Source organism: Balaenoptera ricei, chromosome 4 (genome assembly GCF_028023285.1).
Source record: "Balaenoptera ricei isolate mBalRic1 chromosome 4, mBalRic1.hap2, whole genome shotgun sequence".
In the NCBI taxonomy this organism is placed as follows: Eukaryota; Metazoa; Chordata; class Mammalia; order Artiodactyla; family Balaenopteridae; genus Balaenoptera; species Balaenoptera ricei.
This window is the reverse complement of record NC_082642.1, coordinates 77,461,422-77,488,066: the sequence shown is the minus strand read 5'-3', so window position 1 is coordinate 77,488,066 and position 26,645 is coordinate 77,461,422. Positions and strand designations below refer to the sequence as shown.

The 26,645-nt window shown below is 39.7% G+C and overlaps 1 protein-coding gene across 1 annotated transcript in view; it reads left to right on the top strand.

Moving 5' to 3' along the window:
* Nucleotides 1–26,645, top strand: part of MCF2L2 (MCF.2 cell line derived transforming sequence-like 2) — a 237,771-nt gene that overhangs the window by 78,472 nt on the left and 132,654 nt on the right. The window contains exons 6-10 of the mRNA XM_059920599.1: nt 9,312–9,428; nt 11,730–11,879; nt 23,688–23,812; nt 24,410–24,524; nt 24,961–25,080. Coding sequence (XP_059776582.1) covers nt 9,312–9,428; nt 11,730–11,879; nt 23,688–23,812; nt 24,410–24,524; nt 24,961–25,080 — 627 coding nt within the window. The remainder of the gene's footprint in view (nt 1–9,311; nt 9,429–11,729; nt 11,880–23,687; nt 23,813–24,409; nt 24,525–24,960; nt 25,081–26,645) is intronic.

The following is a 26,645-nucleotide window of genomic DNA, read 5'->3' as shown; positions in this document are numbered from 1 at the left end:
ATGTGGAACAACTCCTACAGAACACCTACTGAATGCTGGCAGAAGACGTCAGACCTCCCAAAAGGCAAGAAACTCCCCACGTACCTGGGTAGGGCAAAAGAAAAAAGAAAAAACAGAGACAAAGAATAGGGACGGGAGAGGAGGAACCAAGATGGCAGAGTAGAAGGACCCAAGATGGCAGAGTAGAAGGACGTGTTCTCACTCCTCTTGCGAGAACACCAGAATCACAACTAGCAGCTGGGCAATCATCGACAGGAAGACACTGGAACTCACCAAAAAAGATACCCCACATCCAAAGACAAAGGAGAAGCCACAGTGAGATGGTGGGAGGAGTGCAATCACAGTAAAATCAAATCCCATAACTGGTGGGTGGGTGACTCACAGACTGGCGAACACTTATACCACAGAAGTCCACCCACTGGAGTGAAGGTTCTGAGCCCCACGTCAGGCTTCCCAACCTGGGGTTCCGGCAACGGGAGGAGGAATTCCTAGAGAATCAGACTTTGAAGCCTAGTGGGAATTGATTGCAGGACTTCGACAGGACTGGGGGAAACACAGACTCCACTCTTGGAGGGTACACACAAAGTAATGTGCACATTGGGGCCCAGGAGAAGGAGCAGTGACCCCATGGGAGACTGAACCAGACCAATCTGCTAGTGTTGGCAGGTCTCCTGCAGAGGCAGGGGGTGGCTCTGTTTCACTGTGGGGACAAGGACACTGGCAGCAGAAGTTCTGGGATGTAATCCTTGGCGTGAGCCCTCCCAGAGTCTGTCATTAGCCCCACCAAAGAGCCCAGGTAGGCTCCAGTGTTGGGTTGCCTCAGGCCAAACAACCAACAGGGAGGGAACCCAGCCCCACCCATCAACAGTCAAGTGGATTAAAGTTTTACTGAGATCTGACCACCACAGCAACAGTCAGCTCTACCCACCACCAGTCCCTCCCATCAAACCTCTTAGATAGCCTCATCCACCAGAGGGCAGACAGCAGAAGCAAGAAGAACTACAGTCCTGCAGCCTGTGGAACAAAAACCACATTCACAGAAAGATAGACAAGATGAAAAGGCAGAGGGCTATATACCAGATGAAGGAACAAGATAAAACCCCAGAAAAACAACTAAATGAAGTGGAGATAGGCAACCTTCCAGAAAAAGAATTTAGAATAATGATAGTGAAGATGATCCAGGACTTCGGAAAAAGAATGGAGGCAAAGATCGAGAAGATGCAAGAAATGTTTAACAAAGACCTAGAAGAATTAAAGAACAAACAAACAGGGCTTCCCTGGTGGCACAGTGGTTGAGAATCTGCCTGCCACTGCAGGGGACACGGGTTCGAGCCCTGGTCTGGGAAGATCCCACATCCCGCGGAGCAACTAGGCCCGTGAGCCACAATTACTGAGCCTGCGCGTCTGGAGCCTGTGCTCCGCAACAGGAGAGGCCGTGATAATGAGAGGCCCGCGCACCGCGATGAGGAGTGGCCCCCACTTGCTGCAGCTAGAGAAAGCCCTCACACAGAAATGAAGACCCAACACAGCCATAAATAAATTAATTAATTAATTAAAAAAAAAAAAGAAATCTTTTAAAAAAAAAAAACGAAGACCCAACACAGCCATAAAAATAAATAAATAATTAATTAAAAAATAAAAGAACAAACAAACAGAGATGAACAATACAATAACTGAAATGAAAACTACACTAGAAGGAATCAATAGCAGAATGACTGAGGCAGAAGAACGGATAAGTGACCTGGAAGACAGAATGGTGGAATTCACTGCTGCAGAACAGAATAAAGAAAAAAAATGAAAAGAAATGAAGACAGCCTAAGAGACCTCTGGGACAACATTAAACGCAACAACCTTCGCATTATAGGGGTCCAAGAAGGAGAAGAGGGAGAGAAAGGACCAGAGAAAATACTTGAAGAGATTATAGTCAAAAACTTCCCTAACACGGGAAAAGAAATAGCCACCCAAGTCCAGGAAGCACAGCGAGTCCCATACAGGATAAACCCAAGGAGAAACACGCCGAGACACATAGTAATCAAATTGGCAAAAATTAGAGACAAAGAAAAATTATTGAAAGCAGCAAGGGAAAAATGACAAATAACATGCAAGGGAACTCCCATAAGGTTAACAGCGGATTTCTCAGCAGAAACTCTACAAGCCAGAAGGGAGTGGCATGATATACTTAAAGTGATGAAAGGGAAGAACCTACAACCAAGATTACTCTACCCGGCAAGGATCTCATTCAGATTCGATGGAGAAATCAAAAGCTTTACAAACAAGCAAAAGCTAAGAGAATTCAGCACCACCAAACCAGCTCTACAACAAATGCTAAAGGAACTTCTCTAAGTGGAAAACACAAGAGAAGAAAAGGACCTACAAAAACAAACCCAACACAATTAAGAAAATGGTCATAGGAACATACATATCGATAATTACCTTAAATGTAAATGGATTAAATGCTCCAACCAAATGACATAGACTGGCTAAATGGATAGAAAAACAAGACCCATATATATGCTGTCTACAAGAGACCCACTTTAGACCTAGGGACGCATACAGACTGAAAGTGAGGGGATGGAAAAAGATATTCCATGCAAATGGAAATCAAAAGAAAGCTGGAGTAGCTATACTCATATCAGATAAAATAGACTTTAAAGTAAAGAATGTTACAAGAGACAAAGAAGGACACTACATAATGATCAAGGGATCAATCCAAGAGGAAGATATAACAATTGTAAATATTTATGCACCCAACATAGGAGCACCTCAATACCTAAGGCAAATACTAACAGCCATAAAAGGGGAAATCGACAGTAACACAATCATAGTAGGGGCCTTTAACACCCCACTTTCACCAATGGACAGATCATCCAAAAGGAAAATAAATAAGGAAACAGAAGCTTTAAATGCTACATTAAACAAGATGGACTTAATTGATATTTATAGGACATTCCATCCAAAAACAACAGAATACATTTTCTTCTCAAGTGCTCATGGAACATTCTCCAGGATAAATCATATCTTGGGTCACAAATCAAGCCTTGGTAAATTTAAGAAAATTAAAATCATATCAAGTATCTTTTCCTACCACAATGCTATGAGACTAGATATCAATTACAGGGGAAAATCTGTGAAAAATACAAACACATGGAGGCTAAACAATACACTACTTAATAACCAAGAGATCACTGAAGAAATCAAACAGGAAATCAAAAAATACCTAGAAACAAATGACAAAACACGATGACCCAAAACCTATGGGATGCAGCAAAAACAGTTCTAAGAGGGAAGTTTATAGCAATACAATCCTACCTTAAGAAACAAGAAACATCCAAATAAGCAACCTAACCTTACACCTAAAGCAATTAGAGAAAGAAGAAGAAAAAAACCCCAAAGTTAGCAGAAGGAAAGAAATCATAAAGATCAGATCAGAAATAAATGAAAAAGAAATGAAGGAAACTATAACAAAGATAAATAAAACTAAAAGCTGGTTCTTTGAGAAGATAAACAAAATTGATAAACCATTAGCCAGACTCATCAAGAAAAAAAGGGAGAAGACTGAAATCAATAGAATTAGAAATGAAAAAGGAGAAGTAACAACTGACACTGCAGAAATACAAAGGATCATGAGAAATTACTACAAGCAACTATATGCCAATAAAATGGACAACCTGGAAGAAATGGACAAATTCTTAGAAATGCACAACCTTCCGAGACTGAACCAGGAAGAAATAGAAAATAGGAACAGAGCAATCACAAGCACTGAAATTGAAACTGTGATTAAAAATCTTCCAACATACAAAAGCCCAGGACCAGATGGCTTCACAGGCGAATTCTATCAAACATTTAGAGAAGAGCTAACACCTATCCTTCTCAAACTCTTCCAAAATATAGCAGAGGGAGGAACACTCCCAAACCTGTTCTACGAGGCCACCATCACCCTGATACCAAAACCAGACAAAGATGTCACAAAGAAAGAAAACTACAGGCCAATATCACTGATGAACATAGATGCAGAAATTCTTAACAACATACTGGCAAACAGAATCCAACAGCACATTAAAAGGATCATACACCATGATCAAGTGGGGTTTATCCCAGGAGTGCAAGGATTCTTCAATATACGCAAATCAGTCAATGTGATACACCATATTAACAAATTGAAGGAGAAAAACCATATGATCATCTAAATAGATGCAGAGAAAGCTTTCGACAAAATTCAACACCAATTTATGATAAAAACCCTTCAGAAACTAGTCATAGAGGGAACTTACCTCAACATAATAAAGGCCATATATGACAAACCCACAGCCAACATCGTCCTCAATGGTGAAAAACTGAAACCATTTCCACTAAGATCAGGAACAAGACAAGGTTGCCCACTCTTATCACTATTATTCAACATAGTTTTGGATGTTTTAGCCACAGCAATCAGAGAAGAAAAAGAAATAAAAGGAATCCAAATCGGAAAAGAAGAAGTAAAGCTGTCACTGTTTGCAGATGACATGATACTATACATACAGTATCCTAAAGATGCTACCAGAAAACTACTAGAGCTAATCAATGAATTTGGTAAAGTAGCCGGATACAAAATTAATGCACAGAAATCTCTTGCATTCCTCTACACTAATGATGAAAAATCTGAAAGTGAAATTAAGAAAACACTCCCATTTACCATTGCAACAAAAAGAATAAAATATCTAGGAATAGACCTACCTAAGGAGACAAAAGACCTGTATGCAGAAAATTATAAGACACTGATGAAAGAAATTAAAGATGATACAAATAGATGGAGAGATATACCATGTTCTTGGACTGGAAGAATCAACACTGTGAAAATGACTCTACTACCCAAAGCAATCTACAGATTCAATGCAATCCCTATCAAACTACCAATGGCATTTTTCACAGAATTAGAAGAAAAAATCTTCCAATTTGTATGGAAACACAAAAAACTGAATAGCCAAAGCAATCTTGAGAAAGAAAAACGGAGCTGGAGGATTGAGGCTCCCTGACTTCAGACTATACTACAAAGCTACAGTAATCAAGACAGTATGGTACTGGCACAAAAACAGAAATATAGATCAATGGAACAGGGTAGAAAGCCCAGAGATATACCCACGCACATATGGTCACCTTATCTTTGATAAAGGAGGCAAGAATATACAGTGGAGAAAAGACAGCCTCTTCAATAAGTGGTGCTGGGAAAACTAGACAGCTATATGTAGTAGAATGAAATTAGAACACTCCCTAACACCATACACAAAAATAAACTCAAAATGGATTAAAGACCTAAATGTAAGGCCAGACACTATTAAACTCTTAGAGGAAAACTTAGGCAGAACACTCCATGACATAAATCACAGCAAGATCCTTTTTGACCCACCTCCTAGAGAAATGGCAATAAAAACAAAATAAACAAATGGGACCTAATGAAACTTAAAAGCTTTTACACAGCAAAGGAAACCATAAACAAGACGAAAAGACAACCCTCAGAATGGGAGAAAATATTTGCAAATGAAGCAACTGACAGAGGATTAATCTCCAAAATTTACAAGCAGCTCATGCAGCTCAATATCAAAAAAACAAGCAACCCAATCCAAAAATGGGCAGAAGACCTAATAGACATTTCTCCAAAGAAGATATACAGATTGCCAACAAACACATAAAAGAATGCGCAACAGCATTAATCATTAGAGAAATGCAAATCAAAACTACAATGAGATATCATCTCACACCAGTCAGAATGGCCATCATCAAAAAAATCTACAAACAATAAATGCTGGAGAAGGTGTGGAGAAAAGGGAACCCTACTGCACTGTTGGTGGGAATGTAAATTGATGCAGCCACTATGGAGAGGAGTATGGAGATTCCTTTAAAAACTAATAATAGAACTACCATACAACCCAGCAATCCCACTACTGGGCATATACCCTGAGAAAACCATAATTCAACAGGAGTCATGTACCACAATGTTCATTGCAGCTTTATTTACAATAGCCAGGACATGGAAGCAACCTAAGTGTCCATCAACAGATGAATGGGTAAAGAAGATGTGGCACATATATACAATGGAATATTACTCAGCCATAAAGAGAAACGAAATTGAGTTATTTGTAGTGAGGTGGATTGACCTAGAGTCTGTTACACAGAGTGAAGTAAGTCAGAAAGAGAAAAACAAATACCGTATGCTAACACATATATATGGAATCTAAAAAAAAAAAAAAAAAGATCATGAAGGACCTAGGGGCAAGATGAGAATAAAGACACAAACCTGCTAGAGAATGGACTTGAAGAATGGGGAGTGGGAAGGGTAAGCTGGGACAAAGTGAGAGAATGACATGGACACATATACACTATCAAATGTAAAATAGATAGCTAGTGGGAAGCAGCCGCATAGCACAGGGAGATCAGCTCGGTGCTGTGTGACCACGTAGAGGGGTGGGATATGGAGGGTGGGGGGGAGGGAGATGCAAGAGGGAAGAGATATGGGGATATATGTATATGTATAACTGATTCACTTTGCTATAAAGCAGAAACACACCATTGTAAAGCAATTATACTCAAAGATGTAAAAAAAAATTTTTTTTTTACCTCTAACTTTGGCAGAGATGTGAGGCAAACAGGCATTTGCATACTTTGTTGTTAGGAATGAAGTTGGTAATGACCAATATGAAAGACTAATTGACGGTATTTATCAAAAATTAAAACGTACATACCCTCTGACCTACCTATAAGAGTTATTCTGCAGGTATCTCACGCACATACACAAAGCTGCATATATAATGATATTCATTACCAAATTGTTTGTAATAGTAAATGATTGGGAAAAAAGTAATGCCCAACAACAGGGAGCTGGTTAATTAAATTATGGTCTACCCACTCAGTTAAATATTATGCAACCATCAGAAGTGGTAAGGTGTGGTACAACCACGGTGGAAACAGTTGGCAATTTTTTACAAAGTTAAACATATACCTGCCCCATGACCCACCCAAGAGACATGAAAACACATTTCCAATGACAGATGAATAGATAAAGAAATTGTGGCATATTCGTGTAAAGGAATAATATTAAGCAATAAAGAAGGAGTGAAGTACTGAACATGCAACAACATGGGTTTATCTCAAAAATATTCTCTTGAAAGAAAGAAGCTAGACACTGAAGTGTATTATTTTCTGTGATTCTTTTTATATAAAGTTCAATAAGAGGCAAGACTAAGCTATGGTGGTAGACAGTTAAAACAGTGGCTGCTGTTAGGGGTGGAGATAGTGGAGACCAGAAGGAGGCCTAGGAGAACTTTCTGAGGAAATGTTCTATGTCTTGGTTAAAAAGTGTTACATGTGTGTATACATTTGTCAAAACGAATTGAACTGTACCCTTAAGATCTGTGAATTTTATTTATGTAAATTATATCTCAATTGAGAAATGAAAAAAAAATAAGAAAAATCTATAGTGATATAGAAAAGTTTCTAATATATTCTTGGTTTTATTATTCGTTGAGTTGGAAATAATTTTCAACTCATGGAAAAATTTCAAGAATAAGAGTAAAGGGACTTCCCTGGTGGCGCAGTTATTAAGAATCTGCCTGCCAATGCAGGGGACGTGAGTTCAAGCCCTGGTCCGGGAAGATCTCACATGCCGTGGAGCAACTAAGCCCGTGCGCCATGAGTACTGAGCCTGCACTCTAGAGCCCGTGAGCCACAACTATTGAAGCCCGCGTGCCTAAAGCCCGTGCTCTGCAACAAGAGAAGCCACCACAATGAGAAGCCTGTGCACCACAACGAAGAGTAGCCCCCGCTCACCACTAGAGAAAGCCCGCGCACAGCAATAAAGACCCGATGCAGCCAAAAATAAAATAAATAAAATACATTTATTTAAACAAAAAATTTAGGAGGGAAAGACAGATGGATTCAGCTTTGTTTGTTTGTTTTTCCCTTTCTCTTATGTTATAAAAATAATTTTTTAAGTTCCCAAACTCCTTTCCATAAGTGAAGGAGAAAGGCATGGAACATGGAGCCTGACAAGGTTAACATAGCGATATGTAGAATCAGATCCCACTAAACTTAAGTTCCTTGAAGGCAGGGCTTTTGGTGCTTACTTTTATCCCTCAGAGCCTGGCAATTATTAGAAGTTCAATACAGATATGTTGAATGAGTCAGTCAGTTTTGTTTTACCTGTAGACTTTGGGGTCTAACTTATATTCTTTTCATCCCAAAGTGGATTTATCACTTGACTAATACTATATAATAATAGAAAAAAGCCTATATTCTCATGTCCTCTGACCAAGAATCTGTTCTAAGAATGTACATGTTGGATATGACATGGTAAAGTCAGGGCTGCCACAGGAAGAAATGAGGGGGAGGCTTTGAAGGAAGAAGTTTATTATACTCACAGGTCAAAATAATCAATGACTGAAGAAATATAAAGTCATCAGTTAAAGGCTACAAGGGGTGTGTGTTTCAGAGATGAGAGTGAGTAGGGGTATGATATTGTCCCTGCTACAGAGAGCCGGGACTGCTCCCTGGGCAGGACCACTGCAGTGGAGTAGAAAGGGACAGATTGGAGTATGTTCTCTTCCTCTAGATGTCTGGGCATTTGTTCATCAGCAGGCTTGTTAATTTATGAAAACCCACTCACAATCACCTCAAAACTTTCTCCACCTGAGATAAGTTTGGGGCATATCACCACCCCTCATAGAAGGGGCATCAGTGCAGTGAATCTTCTCAGTCCATACTCCTCAATGGGTCCTTGTGTTCTAATTTTATTTTGGTATTCACCAGCCCACCCTTCATTGGAATTTTCATTGCAGATTTTTAGGTCTCAGTACAGCGTTTGGTTTTGGTGGCTGAAGGGTATACTTTAGCCTGGGAACTTTTGACAAAAATTTACCTAAAGCAAGACCTGACTTCTAGGCAGCTTAGAACTGAGCTCACTGATTCAAGTCACTGTTTTGTTGCAGGCTGTTCAGCACTGCTGTTCCTCACTCAAAGGGGGGAAATGGAAAGAGACTTTAAAATGTTTCTCTGCTGGTTGAAGTAACCATCTTTGGATATAAATGCCTGATTAGGCAAAGTTGAAGTACTATTTAAACAACAGTAGGGACTTCCGTGGTGGTCCAGTGGTTGAGACTCTTTGCTTCCATGTCCCCTGTCCGCGCAGGGGACATGGGTTCGGTCCCTGGGGGAACTAAGATCCTGCATGCTGCATGGTGCAGCCAAATAAAATAAAATAAAATTTTAAATTAAATAACAGTAGAATCTAGATGAGCTACTTAATTATCTGTGAGGAATATATTGGGTTTTTTCTGTTTTAGATCGTTATGTTAAACTCCGTTTCTGACCTTCATAACTACATCGACAAAAGCCAACTGACAGAGGATTTAGGGGGAACTTTGGAATATCGCCACAGTCAGTGGATAAATCATCGAACTGTAAGTACCAATTTATGTGCCCTTTTCAGTGTCCCTCCTGGTTTTCTAGAGACAGGAGACCTAGAGATCAACTGTTGGGCAGTCATTGCCCATGACTACCTAACATCGGGAAGGTTGGGTTTTCTAAGCAACAGGCACGGGGAGAGACAAGGTGCAAGGATAAAAGCTAGGACTTCTCTTGCTGATTACCTTCATCTTGGCTCATTTTCTGGTATGGGGGTTTTGGGGGACTTGATTTAGAGTGCACCTGGGGAGTTTGCAAAATACTCTGCTATAACTCAGAGAATTTAATTTACTTGATCTAGGATGGGTCTCAGGCATTAGTGGGTCACAAAACTCCCCAGATGATTCTAGTGTACAGACAGATTGAAACCCACCAAGTCAGAAGAAGCTGCATTTAAATGTTGCCACCATTGCTTCTTATCTGAGCTCAGGGGAGTTACTAAACCTCTCTGAGTTTGTTTTCTCCCCTGCAACTAACACAGTGGTTCTCAGCTAGGGGCAGTTTTCCCCCAGAGGACATTTGTCGATGTCTTTAGATAGATGTTTTTTATAGTCATAACTTGGGGAGAGGGGTGTTACTGGCGTATCCTGGGTAGGAGCCAAGGATGCTGCTAAACATCTTATAATGCACTAGACAGCCCCCCACAATAAAGAATTATCTGGACCAACATATCAATAGTGCCAATGGTAGGAAACCTTGGACTAACAAAAACTACCTGAAGGTTTGATATGCAGAATAAGTGATATAATGTCTATGAAAGCATCTGAAATATAGTATTTTACTTTTTCCTACTTACTCATAGTGATGGTTATTATGCTAAAATAGAAGGGTTAGGAATATTAAGGAAAAAGTGAGATTGAAACTCAGCAAATAATGTTTGTCTATATAAAGTTGTCATTCCCCTTTCCCTGCTCTCCTAGCCTCATACCCTTGAGAAGATTAGGTTTTCTATGCAAAATCAGAAGCTGCTTTCACCATCCTGAAAACACCTTGCAGTGTCAGCACACCTCTCTATCTACTCACTTTGGAAACATGTTGTTCAACATTTACTGATGAGGACTTCCCTGGTGCCGCAGTGGTTAAGAATCCGCCTGCCAATGCAGGGGGCACGGGTTTGAGCCCTGGTCCGGGAAGATCCCACATGCTGTGGAGCAGCTAAGCCTGTGAGCCACAACTACTGAGCCTGCACTCCAGAGCCCACAAGCCACAACTACTGAAGCCCATGTGCCTAGAGCCTGTGCTCCGCAATAAGAGAAGCCACCGCATTGAGAAGCCCACATACCGTAACGAAGAGTAGCCCCCGCTTGCTGCAACTAGAGAAAACCTGCACACAGCAGTGAAGACCCAACGCAGCCAAAAATAAATAAATTTATTAAAAAAAAATTTACTGATGAACAAACACCTCAACTACATTTGATTAAGTAGGAGAATTCACCCTGTTTTAGGGTGTAATGTTTTTTTTTGGTTTTGTTTATAAATTTATTTATTTAATTTATTTATTATTTTTGGCTGCATTGGGTCCTCGTTGCTGTGTGTGGGCAGAGATAGTTGCGGCGAACTGGGGCTATTCTTCCTTGCGGTGAGTGGGCTTCTCTTGTTGCAGAACACGGGCTCTAGGCGTGCGGGCTTCAGTAGTTGTGGTTCGCAGGCTTTACAGAGTAAAGAGGTGATTTATCTAAGGTCATATGGTCAAGTAGTGGCAGAGCCAAGACTAAGGCCAAGCTTTTTTGAATCACTCTATTAGGAGCAGGTCCTCTGTACCATTTCCAATTAGTGATTACTAATAATCACCAATTACTAATAATCACTAATCAGACACATGGAATCAAGTTATTTTGTTAATTGCACTCGCCACAGGAAACCTTTGGCTTTCCCCTATTTCTTGGATGACATTTCCAGGCTTTATAACTGATTCTCTTAGTTCTTACTGTTACATTTGTAAGGTACTCATCTGTGCCCAAGATCCTTTTAAATTTGCCATTCCTTTTGATCCTCAGAAAACTCCTGAAAAAATAGAACAACCATTGGTTGAATCCTACCTTCTTTCCTTCCTTACTGTCCTAGTAATATGATCTTGGCCAATTTACTTGACCTGCTAGAGCTTCAGTTCCCTCTTCTATAAAATGGAGATAAAATGCCTTCTACTCTAGATTATTGAGATGATAGACAAATGTATAGCACAAAGTACAATGCATGGCCTATTTCGTATACTCAGGAAATAGTTCCCCTGTCCTACTGAGAGAGCATATTGGTGGATGTTAATCCCTCTACACTGTTATGATTGTCTGAACTTCCAGGCCATTGAAAACTTTGCTCTGGCATTGAAGAGCACTGCTCAGATGCTCCAGACTTTTGGGGCCTGCCTAGCCACAACAGAACTGCCCAGAAGCATGCCATCCTCTGAAGACCTTCTCATGTCCCACACAAGGCAGCAGGGCAAGTTGCAGGTGAGTGGTCAGTAACCTCTCAGAGGCCAGCCTATGTGCTGGCAGATGGTCAGCTTCCTGGAGAGTGCTGGGAGCAGAATTAAAAGTTAAGCCCTCTTCTTCCCACTTCTCCAGCAACTTGGCAGCCACTAATCATCTTTAATCTTCTATATAGGCAGTGTGTAAAGAGGAAAATCTCTTAATGACTGGGTAGTACATGTGAAATGATTGCAGGTTGTGAGAAGCAGCCCCTTAAAAGGGAACTCATTCCAGCTTTGTGCTGGTGAGACAAGGTGTGTGAACATCCCTTCAAGGTCCACACTCCTATGATCTTCTCAGGACAGAACAAGATATAATGGGCTGAAATTGCAGGGAGGAAGGGAGGGAGGGATGGGAGTTGGCTTTTGAAGCATAAGCTTTCCTGAGGCTGTTGTGAAGTTTTGGGGCAGACTAGTAAGCTGATTTATTGCTTCACTCTCTCAGGGATGTGTCTTTTTATTTGGGGACCAATATGAGAAAGAGAACTATGAAAGGTGCTCTGAACTGGGTTTAAGGAGAGACACCTACTAAAGGATTCATAAAAACATGTCAGAACCTGCTGAGAAGGCAGCTTGGCAGATTCTTTTAGGCCATGCAGTAAAGGGAAGTCTTCTCAGGGCTTACCGGCTGGGTGTCAGCCACTTTCTGTCTCCAGAAACAGACCAAGTCTATTATTTCACAGGAGACCAGAACTCAACAGGGCAGCAAATCAAGGATTGGAAGGTTGATACATCGTAGCATTGCATGTATACTTGCTGTGTTGAGCTTAAGAAGAGCTGAACTCTCTTTTATCTGTGACCCAAAATTTGCAAAAATTTTGCTTTGCTAGGTGATTGATTTTTTATTTATTCAGCATGTATTGATGACCCACCACCACATGCCAAGAAAACAAACAAACAAAATGCCAACTCAAAGAACTCATAGTTTAGTTAGAGGAGTCAGAGTCTAGTAGTTGTGGCAAATTAATTCTTCCATGTGTCAGGGAGCACTGTTTAATTCTATCTTTAAGGGTCTTGGTTACCAAAAAGAGTTCAAAATGTATTCTCAGAATTACTCTGAGTAATCAAAAGATCTGGTTTGAAACTGTAGAAGCCTGAAAGCATCCTGGAATTTTCCCTGGAAATGCCTCTGAGAAGCTTGACCATTTTCTTTGCCAAACATATTGGCAAAGTTCACCCCCCGTGTTTCTTGGAAGAGACGGCATGGGGTGTGGAAGGCTGGGTCGAGGGTGCCTCTGTGAAGACTGCTAGAAAAGGGTTGGTGATCCACGCCCAAAGGTCACAGACCACAGGAGCCTACAGAGCAGTCAGTTAGTATATAGGTGTGATGTTGAGCATCAGAGCTCCAGCCTGGGCTCATGAGCAAGTGTGTTCTGTGCCTCATTCCAAGAAGGGCTGGGAGAGGTTGCAGAGCAGAATCATCAAGATGACAATGTGGCCAATCAAGGAGGCCTCTGGGGAAAAGGTGAAAACAAATTGGATTTTAGATGAGGACACATATCTGAGGGGTGAAACCAGCCAGTCAGGTCCTGCTGTATGTGCAGTGAGGGTTCCCAGGGAAGGCAGACGAGTGGGTGTTCTGTCATCTCTACACTGGCCAAGAGTTCCACAAAGGGAAAGGGAAGGAAAGAACCAGTCTCCAAGATGGAGTAAGGTCATTTTCTGGTTCATGGTGGCCAGCTGTTCTTGGAATTAAAACACTATGTGTGTAAGTCAGATTTGACTTCTTTGTTTCATATCTTATAAATTAGAAGCAAAAATTCCAAAATCATTAAACTAGGTTTAGATTTTTCCTTTTTCCCATCCAAAAAAGCTTTAGAGAGAGAAAGAGTTTATATTACAAAAAAGGAATACTATTTAAACTTTTATGAATAACTTAGTAGTTTTTGTGATTATTTTACATAATTTTATTTTTATTTTTACTTGAGTATTTTCCTATTTTTTAAAACCAAAGTTTCTATAACTAGTTGAATAATTTTTTTTTCATTTGGAAAGCATCTTTTCCAAGTGAAAAAATACTGTAAGATTCATCCTCAGAACAGTGAACTTTTAAATCTATTTAAATATCTATACAAGTTACAGTGTATGATTTAAGGCTTCCTCCCAGCCCAGAGAGTTTTTGTCTGAACAGCACAACATTAAGAGATTTGGTTTGATTTCTTGACTTCCTTTCTCTAGGGGATCTTTGAGAGCCCTTATTTTAGGTTCACATAAGCACATAGTTGCCTCTTCAATCAACCAGTCCCATACAGGATAAACCCTAGGAGAAACACACCAAGACATATTAATCAAGCTAAGAAAAATTAAATTCAAAGAAAAAATATTAAAAGTAGCAAGGGAAAAGCAAAAAATAACATACAAAGGAATCCCCGTAAGGTTATCAGCTGATTTTTCAGCAGAAACTCTGCAGGCCAGAAGGGAGTGGCAGGCCATACTTAAAATGATGAAATAGAAAAACCCACAACCAAGATTACTCTACCTAGCAAGGATCCCATTCAGATTTGACAGAGAAATCAAAAGCTTTACAGACAAGCAAAAGCTAAGAGAATTCAGCACCACCAAACGAACTTCACAACAAAAGCTAAAGGAACTTCTCTAGGCAGGAAACACAAGAAAAGAAAACAGACCCACAAAAGCAAACCCAAAACAATTAAGAAAATGGTCATAGGAACATACATATCAATAATAACCTTGAATGTAAATGGATTAAATGCTCCAACCAAAAGACACACTGGCTGAATGGATACAGAAGCAAGACTCATATATATGCTGTCTCTTGGAGAGACCCACTTCAGACCAAGGGACACATACAGACTGAAAGTGAAGGGATGGAAAAAGATACTCCATGCAAATGGAAATCAAAAGAAAGCTGGAGTAGCAATACTCGTATCAGATAAAATAGACTTTAAAAAAAAGACTGTTACAAGAGATAAGGAAGGACATGACATAATGATCAAGGGATCAATCCAAGAAGAAGATATACAATTATAAATATTTATGCACCCAACATAAGAGCACCTCAATACATAAGGCAAATGTTTACCATCATAAAAGGGGAAATTGACAGTAACACAATAATAGTAGGGGACTTTAACACCCCACTTACACCAATGGACAGATCATCCAAACAGAAGATAAATAAGGAAACACAAGCTTTAAATGACACAATAGATCAGATAGACTTAATTGATATTTATAGGACATGCCACCCAAAAGTGGCAGAACACACTTTCTTCTCAAGTGCACATGGAACATTCTCCAGGATAGATCACATCTTGGGTCACAAATCAAGCCTCGGAAAACTTAAGAAAATTGAAATCGTATCAAACATCTTTTCTGACCACAACACTATGAGATTAGAAATCAATTACAGGGAAAAAACTGTAAAAAACATAAATACATGGAGGCAAAACAGTGCACTACTGAATAACCAAGTGATCACTGAAGAAATCAGAGGAAATTAAAAAATACATAGAAACAAATGACAATGAAAACACGATGACCCAAAACCTATGGGACTCAGCAAAAGCAGTTCTAAGAGGGAAGTTTACAGCAATACAATCTCACTTCAAGAAACAAGAAAAATCTCAAAAAACAACCTAATCCTACACTTAAAACAACTAGAGAAAGAAGAGCAAAGAAAACCCAAAGTCAGTAGAAGGAAAGAAATCATAAAGATCAGAGTAGAAATAAATGAAATAGAAATGAAGAAAACAATAGCAAAGATCAATAAAACTAAAAGTTGGTTCTTTGAGAAGATAAACGAAATTGATAAACCTTTAGCCAGACTCATCGAGAAAAAAAGGGAGAGGACACAAATCAATAAAATTAGAAATGGAAAAGGAGAAATCACAACTGACAAAACAGGAATACAAAGGATTATAAAAGACTACTACAAACAACTATATGCCAATAAAATGGACAACCTTGAAGAAATGGACAAATTCTTGGAAAGGTACAATTTACCAAGACTGAACCAGGAAGAATTAGAAAATATAAACAAACCCATCACAAGTAATGAAATTGAAACTGTAATTAAAGATCTTCCAACAAACAAAAGTCCAGGACCAGATGGCTTCACAGGTGAATTCTATCAAACATTCAGAGAAGAGCTAACACCTATCCTTTTCAAACTCTTGCAAAAAATTGCAGAGGGAGGAACACTCCCAAATCTGTTCTACGGGGCCACCATCACCCTGATACCAAAACCAGACAAAGATATCACAAAAAAAGAAAATCACAGACCAATATCACTGATGAACATAGATGCAAAAACCCTCAATAAAATACTAGCAAACAGAATCCAACAGCACATTAAAAGGATCATACACCATGATCAAGTGGGATTTATTCCAGGAATGCAAGGATTCTTCAGTATATGCAAATCAATCAATGTGATACACCATATTAACAAATTAAGGAATAAAAACCATATGATCATCTCAATAGATGCAGAAAAAGCTTCTGACAAAATTCAACACCCATTTATGATAAAAACTCTCCAGAAAATGGGCATAGAGGGAATCTACCTCAACATAATAAAGGCCATATATGAGAAACCCACAGCAAACATCATTCTCAGTGGTGAAAAACTGAAAGCATTTCCACTAAGATCAGGAACAAAACAAGGATATCCACTTTCGCCACTCTTATTCAACATAGTTTTGGAAGTCCTAGCCACGGCAATCAGAAGAAAAAGAAATAAAAGGAATACAAGTTGGAAAAAAGTAAAACTGTCACCGTTTGCAGACGACATGATACTATACATAGAGTATCCTAAAACTGCCACCAGAAAACTGCTAGAGCTAATTAATGAATTTGGTAAAGTTGCAGGATACAAAATTAATGCACAGAAATCTCTTGCATTCCTATACACTAATGATGAAAAATCTGAAAGTGAAATTAAGAAAACATTCCCATTTACCATTGCAATAAAAAGAATAAAATACCTAGGAATAAACCTACCTAGGGAGACAAAAAACCTGTATGCAGAAAACTACAAGACACTGATGAAAGAAATTAAAGATGATACCAACAGATGGAGAGATATACCATGTTCTTGGATTGGAAGAATCAACATTGTGAAAATGACTCTACTACCCAAAGCAATCTACAGATTCAATGCAATCCCTATCAAATTACCAATGGCATTTTTTACGGAACTAGAACAAATCATCTTAAAATTTGTATGGAGACACAAAAGACCCCGAATAGCCAAAGCAGTCTTGAGGGAAGAAAACGGAGCTGGAGGTATCAGACTCCCTGACCTCAGACTATACTACAAATCTACAGTAATCAAGACAATATGGTACTGGCACAAAAACAGAAACATAGATCAATGGAACAAGATAGAAAGCCCAGAGATAAACCCACGCACCTATGGTCAACTAATCTATGACAAAGGAGGCAAAGATATACAATGGAGAAAAGACAGTCACTTCAATAAGTGGTGCTGGGAAAACTGGACAGCTACATGTAGAATGAAATTAGAATACTCCCTAACACCATACACAAAAATAAACTCAAAATGGATTAGAGACCTAAATGTACGGCCAGACACTATAAAACTCTTAGAGGAAAACATAGGAAGCACACTCTTTGACATAAATCACAGCAAGATCTTTTTTGATCCACCTCCTAGAGTAATGGAAATAAAAACAAAAATAAACAAATGGGACCTAATGAAACTTCAAAGCTTTTGCACAGCAAAGGAAACCATAAACAAGACGAAAAGACAACCCTCAGAATGGGAGAAAATATTTGCAAATGAATCAACGGACAAAGGATTAATCTCCAAAATATATAAACAGCTCATTCAGCTCAATATTAAAGAAACAAACAACCCAATCCAAAAATGGGCAGAAGACCTAAATAGACATTTCTCCAAAGAAGACATACAGATGGCCAAGAAGCACATGAAAAGATGCTCAACATCACTAAGTAGTAGAGAAATGCAAATCAAAACTACAGTGAGGTATCACCTCACACCAGTTAGAATGGGCATCATCAGAAAATCTACAAACAAATGCTGGAGAGGGTGTGGAGAAAAGGGAACCCTCTTGCACTGTTGGTGGGAATGTAAATTGATACAGCCACTATGGAGAACAGTATGGAGGTTCCTTAAAAAACTAAAAATAGATTTACCATATGATCCAGCAATCCCACTACTGGGTGTATACCCAGAGAAAACCATAATTCAAAAAGACACATGCACCCCAATGTTCACTGCAGCACTATTTACAATAGGCAGGTCATGGAAGCAACCTAAATGCCCATCGACAGACGAATGGATAAAGAAGTTGTGGTACATATATACAATGGAGTATTACTCAGCCATAAAAAGGAATGAAATTGAGTCATTTGTTGAGACGTGGATGGATCTAGAGACTGTCATACAGAGTGAAGTCAGTCAGAAAGAGAAAAATATCGTATATTAACGCATGTATGTGGAACCTAGAAAAATGGTACAGATGATCCGTTTGCAGGGCAGAAGTTGAGACACAGATGTAGAGAACAGACATATGGACACGAAGGGGGGGAAAACTGCGGTGGGGTGGAGATGGTGGTGTGCTGAATTGGACGCTTGGGATTGACATGTATACACTGATGTGTATAAAGTTGATGACTAATAAGAACCTGCAGTATAAAAAAACAAACAGAACAACTAATACTAAACTTTCATTGGGTTATTTGTATGGAAATACGTTAATATAAATGTTTCAGACATTACATGAAATTTCTAAAAATGTTTTAAAAATAAGTAAATAAATAAATAGCACTGAAATGGCAAAAAAAAAAAAAGCTGTGGTACATATATACAATGGAGTATTACTCAGCCATAAAAAGGAACGAAATTGGGTCATTTGTAGAGACGTGGATGGACCCAGAGTCTGTCATACAGAGTGAAGAGAAAAACAAATATCGTATATTAACGCATATATGTGGAATCTAGAAATGTGGTACAGATGAACCTATTTGCAGGGCGGGAATAGAGATGTTGCTGTAGAGAACGGACATGTGGGCATGGGAGGAAGGGGAGGTGGAGACGAATTGGGAAATTAAGATTGACATGTATACAGTACCAAATATAAAATAGATAGGTAGCAGGAACATGCAGTAAAGCACAGGAAGCTCAGCTCTGTGCTCTGTGGCAACCTAGATGGGTGGGATGCGGGGTGTGGGAGGGAGGGGATATATGTATACATATAGCTGATTCACTTTGTTGTACAGCAGAAACTAACACAACATTGTAAAGCAATTATACTCCAATAAAAAGAAAGAAAAGAAAACGTTGCACACAGAAGGTTATACGTGAATGTTCATAGCAGCATTATTCATAACATCCAAAAAGTGGAAACAGCCTAAATATCCATCAACCGTTGAAGGAATGGATAAATAAATTGTGATATATCCATACAATGGAATATTATTCAGCCATTGAAAGGAATGAAGTACTGATGCATGCTACAATATGTATGAACCTTGAAAGCATTATACAAAGTGAAAGAAGCAAACACAAAAAAGCCACGTATTGTATGATTCCATTTATATGAAATATCCAGAATAGGCAAATCCACAGAGAAAGCAGGTAGATTAGTGGTTCCTGGAAGCTCGGAAGAGGGGGAAATGGAGAGTGCCTGCTTATAGGTATGGGATTTCTTTTTGGGGGGTGATGAAAATGTTCTGGAAAAAAACCATGGAATTATAGACTTTAAACTGTTGAATTTTATGATACATGAATTATATTTCAATTTAAAAAAAGAAAGATTTTTGGGCCCTAAGACAACAATAAAATAACCACCAACCCTATATAGATATGTACTTTCTTACCCTGTTTTTGATGGCCTTGCAGAATTCTTTCTTAGCAAAACAGCTCTCCCTATTGTCTTTTTCCTTGCTGGTTTTGGAGGCAGCTCACAGAAGCAGGCAGTCTCCCTCTTGCATCTCAAAGAGGGTGATTCTCACTTCTCTGTCAGTCTTATTTAGACCAGAAACATGGGGCCTTGTCCTTTGGCTCTCAGATGCTTTAGTCAACTAAGACACTGTACCATGTGTTCATTTAAGTAGGATAAGACTCCCATTTTTTTTTGTTGTTGTTGTTAAAATAAGAAAGCTAAAAGAGCCATAGGCCTTTTTCTCATCATGCAGGAGGAGAGGAAAGTGCCAGTGGTCCTTCAGTTATGTGACATATCAATCTTTACAAATACAAATACTGTTTAGTATTCAGTATTTGTTCCATTCAGTATTCATTCAGTTTTGTATTCAGAGAGGACAATTCCATCAATACTACCACGGTAACAAATAATCAGGAAGGTAATCAATCAGAATTACAAGTTATGGGACTTCCCTGGTGATGCAGTGGTTAAGAATCTGCCTGTCAATGCAGGGGACACGGGTTCGATCTCTGGTCCAGGAAGATCCCACATGCCACGGAGCAACTAAGCCCGTGTGCCACAACTACTGAACCTGCGCTCTAGAGCCCGTGAGCCACAACTACTGAGCCCATGCGCCACAAATACTGAAGCCTGCGCACGTAGAGCCCGTGCGCCACAACAAGAGAAGCTACCGCAGTGAGAAGGCCGTGCACTGCAATGAAGAGTAGCCCCGCTCGCCAAAACTAGAGAAAGCCTGCGTGCAACAACGAAGACCCAACGCAGCCAAAAAACAAATTAAAAAATTTTTTTAAAAAGAAAAAGCTTTTCAAAAAAATTTTGCTTTAAAAAAAAAAAAGAATTACAAGGTATTTTCATAGGCCCTAGCAATAATTTTATAGTTTTAAGAGTTTTTAAAGACCCTTTGTTCAAACTCTACTTGCAGTAACTCTACATAAGTTAGAAAGAGGTAGGCAGAGAGGTCTCGTTTTTGCACAGGAAGACAGAATTGGAATTCTTATGAATACCTATTGGTATTTCAATAGATACAAAATACCATAGGGTATTTTGATGCTAATACCCTAATAATCAGTGTTTTTATCTAGTTTTATATCACAGGGAGATCCCTCTCAGCAGTTACTGAGGAAAGGGGATGTCTCATCTCTTTCAAGGATTTCTCTGAATTGTGAAGATTTGCATTTTAAAGGCCGGATTCTGGAATTCATTAGTCAACATTATAAACAACACAAGATAGTAGAGCTAACTTTTAATGGCAGATAGAGGGTAAGTATTAAAAGTGGAATAAGGAGTATAAAGCATTCATGTATTCTCTAGGCTCTGACTGATTGTTTTACTTCCCGCCTTACCTCCACTCCCAGCCCATGACACAACCGAGCACAGGGCCTGGCATGTAAAAATAGTTCTTTATAGTAAATACATTTTAAATGAATGAATATGTGTCTACATTCATGCTTACCCTTGTCACAAAAAGAATTCCTCCCAGAAAATTTAAATTCTTTTGACCCTGAAGTAGTCCCCAGTGCCTTGCTAAGTAAGTCTTCTTCTGACCAACTGCTTGTTTCCATAATGATGGAACCATAATGATAAGTACACACTCGGACAGCCCTACCAGTTGTTAAAAGAATTAAAGATTTATATCCCTTGAGAGCTTCATTCTACCTCCCTGGCCCATTTCCTAGGATCCACAAGACCTCCTCGTGATTCTGGCAACCCTTTAACCCACTAAAGGGTTAACACCTGGACCACAGTTGGCCTCAGGACTGTTTCAGCATTGTGTCTGACTTCTGTGCTAATTGGTCAGTGCCTGCTCTATACAGGTATTAAATATTTTGAATTGTCACCAGTGTGAACAAGGACAAACTCCATTTTGGGGTTGGGCAACTTACCTTTATGCTGTCCAAGTACCATAGTTCCCTATTCTTTCCCTCCATGTTTATGGCAGATTTTGGTAACCCTACTGAAGCTGACCATGTGGTCTGGTCCCATAGTGTAACCAGGTTACAAATTTTCCTTGTATTTTTTAAAATTTATTTTTGGCCACGCTGTGCAGCATGCAGGATCTTAGTTCTCCAGCCAGGGATCGAACCTGTGCCCCCTGCGTTGGGAGCACGGAGTCTTAACCACTGGACCACCAGGGAAGTCCCTTTCCTTGTATTTTTAACCATGTAAAGGAAATACACAGTGTATGACATCACTTACTAAGATTCATCTTTTCACTCTCATATACTTTCCTCACATTCTGCAGCTTTTTGGCTGTATCTCTCTTCCAAGTTTCCCCTTCCAATGTCTCCTTCTTGCCCTAGTAATATGCCTCTTCTTCTTTGGTCCCTCCATCTTTCCTCCCAATTCTGTATCACACATCCTGTGTGTGTGTGAGTGTGTGTATAAATATATATAAATAAGATAATGGCTAATGCCACAATACTGCTGGAATGCCAGAAGCTTAGAAGCAGTTAAGAAACTGAGTAGAATAGCCAAGACCCTTTTTCATGGGGAGGAGGAGGAGGGAAAAGCTAAGAGCACTTACTTATGAGTGCTTTTTTCTCCCCCACCATATCTTATTTGTCTTTATCCATCTGCAATGTAATTTCTTTTAGACTATTTTTAATTCATCCAACCTACAAATATTTAACGAGCACTGATGAGATAAGAAATGAGGGCTGATACCTGAGAGTGGAGAAGAAGGGATATGTCCAGTTACCAGGCAGGAATACCAGTCAAGTGGCCGACTTGGGGCATTACCTGGAGAGGACAGAGCCACAGGGGCTGTCCAAAGAATTTTGATCAGAGGAGTCAAATCTATCATCAGCCAGATCTTGGGACAAGTTTGAGGCTGGGTATAGGTAATGGAAGTCTTCAAAGGGGTGAATACTGGAGTGGGATGGGAGACGAGGAGCAAAGGCATAAGGCTGAGAGGGCCTGGATTTCTGTGTGACTGGAGTGGAGAGTATAAAACTCCTCCCACAGGGAATGAGTTCTGCATCAGTGAGGCTGGAGATGGCTGGGCCTGGAGGAAGAGATTTAGTGTTCGTGTGCATCGAGGAGATTGTTTTGTAACTATGGGCCTATTCTTACCTTCAGGGCATACCAAACGAGCATCCTGAGTGACCCAGGAACAAAACCCAAAACTCTCAGCAGCAAAATTCTAGGCCAGGCTCCACCCCTTTTGGCTTACCTTATGCTTAATGCTCAGGGCATTGAGAGACCATCTGTATTATGTGAGTAGAGGACTAGAGCCACTGGATTTGGAAAGAGATAGGCTGACATCTTCCCCAGTTGCAATGCCCTAAGTCCCTAAGTAAAAAGAGGAGAATAGAATTGCCTTGGAAATATGAATCTTTCCATGTCAAACTGAAATTGCTGCCCATCTCTGCTGAACTTTGATAACTGAACAAGGCCACACTCTGGGGGCAGGACTGGCAGGTGTTTATTGATGAGACCAGATGAAGTTTTTTTTTATGGTCGACTAGCAATGATTACATTATTATTGCATGGCCTTTTCCAGCACTTAACATTTGATATCTGTCATTTTCTTGTTTCTGGTCACTATCTTGGATTAAAACCAGATTTTATTAACTAATTGTTTTTAATTTACAACAACTTGAGATACACACAAAAACTTAACGGTTGTTGCTTTTGGAATGGGAAAGTGAATGGGCTGTGGACACAAGACTTGATGTTTTCAGTATGTACCCTTTTGTATATTTTGAATTTTGTATCATGTATGTATTACCTATTTAGGAATAAGTTAATCAATTTAAAAAGCTATAGCTTGACCTCTTTAGCTTTTAATTTGCTATATAATAAAAATATACTGAGCTACCATTTTCCTCACCTCAAATCTACCTAGAATTTGCTTTTAATTCCTTCTAAGAGAGACTGTATTTTCCTTTCTCTAGGATGAGCTAAAATTACTTGGAAAGCAAGGGACCACATTGCTGTCATGTATTCAAGAACAAGCAACCAAAAGTCCCACCAGCAAACTCAGTCTCAATGAAGCTGAGAATGTAGCTACCATGGAAGGGTGAGTGAGAGGGGTGGAATCTGCTTTTTCAGGGGAGAATACGTAGAACCACATGATCTGAAACAACCAAGAACAGATTGGAACAGCTGCTGATGGGTCTTGGTGGGGTCACGAAAGAAGAATATTTGAGACAATGAAGGAAAAACCATGGTATCCTTCTGGCATCCATCTACAGAGATCTTTTTATGAGAATGCCATTCCCTCCTCCTATGATCTGCTTTCATCCCAGGATGTCAAGGAAGATGGTAGTATTTACTGAGCTTCATTGCCAAATAACAGTTTGGTTGGGTGCTGTGCTTTGTACACCTGTCTTCTTAGGTGGAAAGAAATAAAGAGAAAGGTAAGGTTACCTGGGGTACATTTTAAAGCATAGCAGCTGCATCTGAAGTGAAGTTTCTGCCTAGTCCTGAGGATGTCCTGATTAAAAAATGGGAAATGTGGAAACCAGCTGAACTAGGAGAAAGTCATAGGTGACACAGACTTCATAATAAGGAGATTATCACAATTAGTAACACTGACTAAAAACACGGGTGTTATCTCCATGAGCCTGTAGAAATGAATGCTGACTGCATGTCCTTTCTTGTTCTTTCTTGACAGGTTATTAGTTCAGTTGAATGAAACGGAAAAAGCCTTTAGTCAGTTCTGGTCTGAGCATCACCTGAAGCTTAATCAACGCCTACAACTACAGCACTTTGAACACAATTTTTGTGAGGTATTATTTTCTTGTTTAATAAGACTTCCATTACGTTTCAGTGACTTCTGGTTCTCTCTTTGCCCTTGAACTCTGGGCATCGGGCTTCCCTCCCCTCCCCAGTCCAGTCCCCTCCTTCTATCTTTGATTCCTCTTCTCACCTTTTCAGTGGGTAGCAATGTACTAGAATCCCATTTTCCTGTTGGCATACATGGTATTTCAGTGATGGTTTACCTTCCTTTTTGATTCAGTGTAGCTTTAATATTCCATCCACATGTGTCTCAGCACCCTCATCTTAATCTGAAAGCTGATGAGCTGTAGAAAAAAAAAATCTATATAGATACACATATGTCCTGAATCCTTTTTGGATTTTCAAGTTGTCTAGAGTATAAAAAACCTATACCTCCAGATGGGTGTCCATTGGCTTATGTCTGGGCTTTTCTAATGTGTCTTGTAGGTTAAGCTTGCCCTGGACAACGTGTTGGCAGAGCAAGCAGAGTTTACAGACATCGGAGACAGTGCGATGCGTGTGGAGCAACTTCTTAAGGAATACAAAAAACTGGAAGGAGAAGGCCAGGTTTGTTTTTCTGCCATTTTTGTGGACCAGGAAGGGGGTCACTGTGGATGGTGACAGATCCTGGCCACTCATTATTGCTAGAAAGTTTCCGAAAGACACAGGAATGCCCAAATCCTGCCTTTTCAGTGACCTCACGCTCACCCCAGGTCTCCAGGGAGATATGCACATTAACAACTCTGAGGAATGATGAGGGCAGTGAGAGTTCTGTTAAGGCTGCCGGAGCACCCAGTTGAGGCTGGAGGCTTCGGTGGGGTGAGAGTTCCAGGTGGCCCTGCCCATTCATGGGGTGACAGACTAGTGGGGGAAAAACATACACTGGGTATGTTACCCACTGGGCCAGAGGTTGGGGGCAGGAGTTGGTGGTAAGGAGGGGAAACCTTTAAAGGGCAAACCAGAGAAAAATAACTAGTTTTATAATAGGCAAGATGGGGAAAAGGGGGAAATTGGTCCACATTAGTTCTGTTGCTACAGAGAGTTGGCAAAGCTTTCTGCTTTCTCATGCTTAAAGAGTTGTAAATATCAAACTTGTAAAGGAACTTGAAAGGAATATATGTTTCAGATTCTCATACCAGAGTTAAACAGTTTCCCAGATCTGTACACAGATCAGCACTTAGGAGTGAGTCTATCTTAAGTCCTTACAAATTTGGCTTATTATGAATTTAAGGAAGCCCAGTCATCTCTTTCCAGAGAAGTTCCTTTCTGCTTTTCTTTAATTGGGTTCTCTATATTTTTGTCTCGTGGGAACTAAGTCGTCTATGGTTACCACTTCCTTTCTGAGCTAATCTAGAGGTGTCTTTCCTCTAGATTATGGTAGATGGTAATTTTGTAGTACTAGAAATTTGCTTCTCAACGTGTGATCCTCTGGCCAGAAGCCGTCACCTGAGTGAGAACTTATTAGAAATATGGGGAAATCTCAGGCCCCACCTCAGAATCAGAATCTGCATTTTATTAAGATCCCCAGGCGTTTGACACACCCATTAAAGTTAGGCTTTTGACACTCACATTATTGTTAGAGACATACTTCCCCAGAGAATAGTAACAAACGTAAACCAAGGCCACTCTGGCTTTAAGAGCTGTCAGTTATGAATTCTGAGCTGGAGGTGCTTTTGCACATGCGTGAACACACAGACCCACCTGTGCACCCGGACTCTCACTCAGCAATCCCATTCTTCCCTGGTGAGCACTCCTCTTACTGATGATTGTTGACAACTAAATGCTTTAGTGCTGAAGGCATGAGTCATCAGAAATGTTTATTAAACAATGAAAAAAATTGAATTTCATGTATCTGATAATTATATGTCTCAGAGGCTCCAAGATAGTCCCAGTTCTATGCAATTTTAGTTTTTTCAAGTGAACTCCTTATTAAATGTAGATGCTGTGTATTTTCATTTACATACATTCATATTTTAGGAAAAATGCCTCATCAAGCCCAGTGCCTTTATTTTTGGTTTGAAAAATATGGTGTCATATATATATATATATATATATATATATATATATATATATATATATATATATATATATATATATCTCACCAAGGTAGCTACTGACCTACCAGGAAGGTA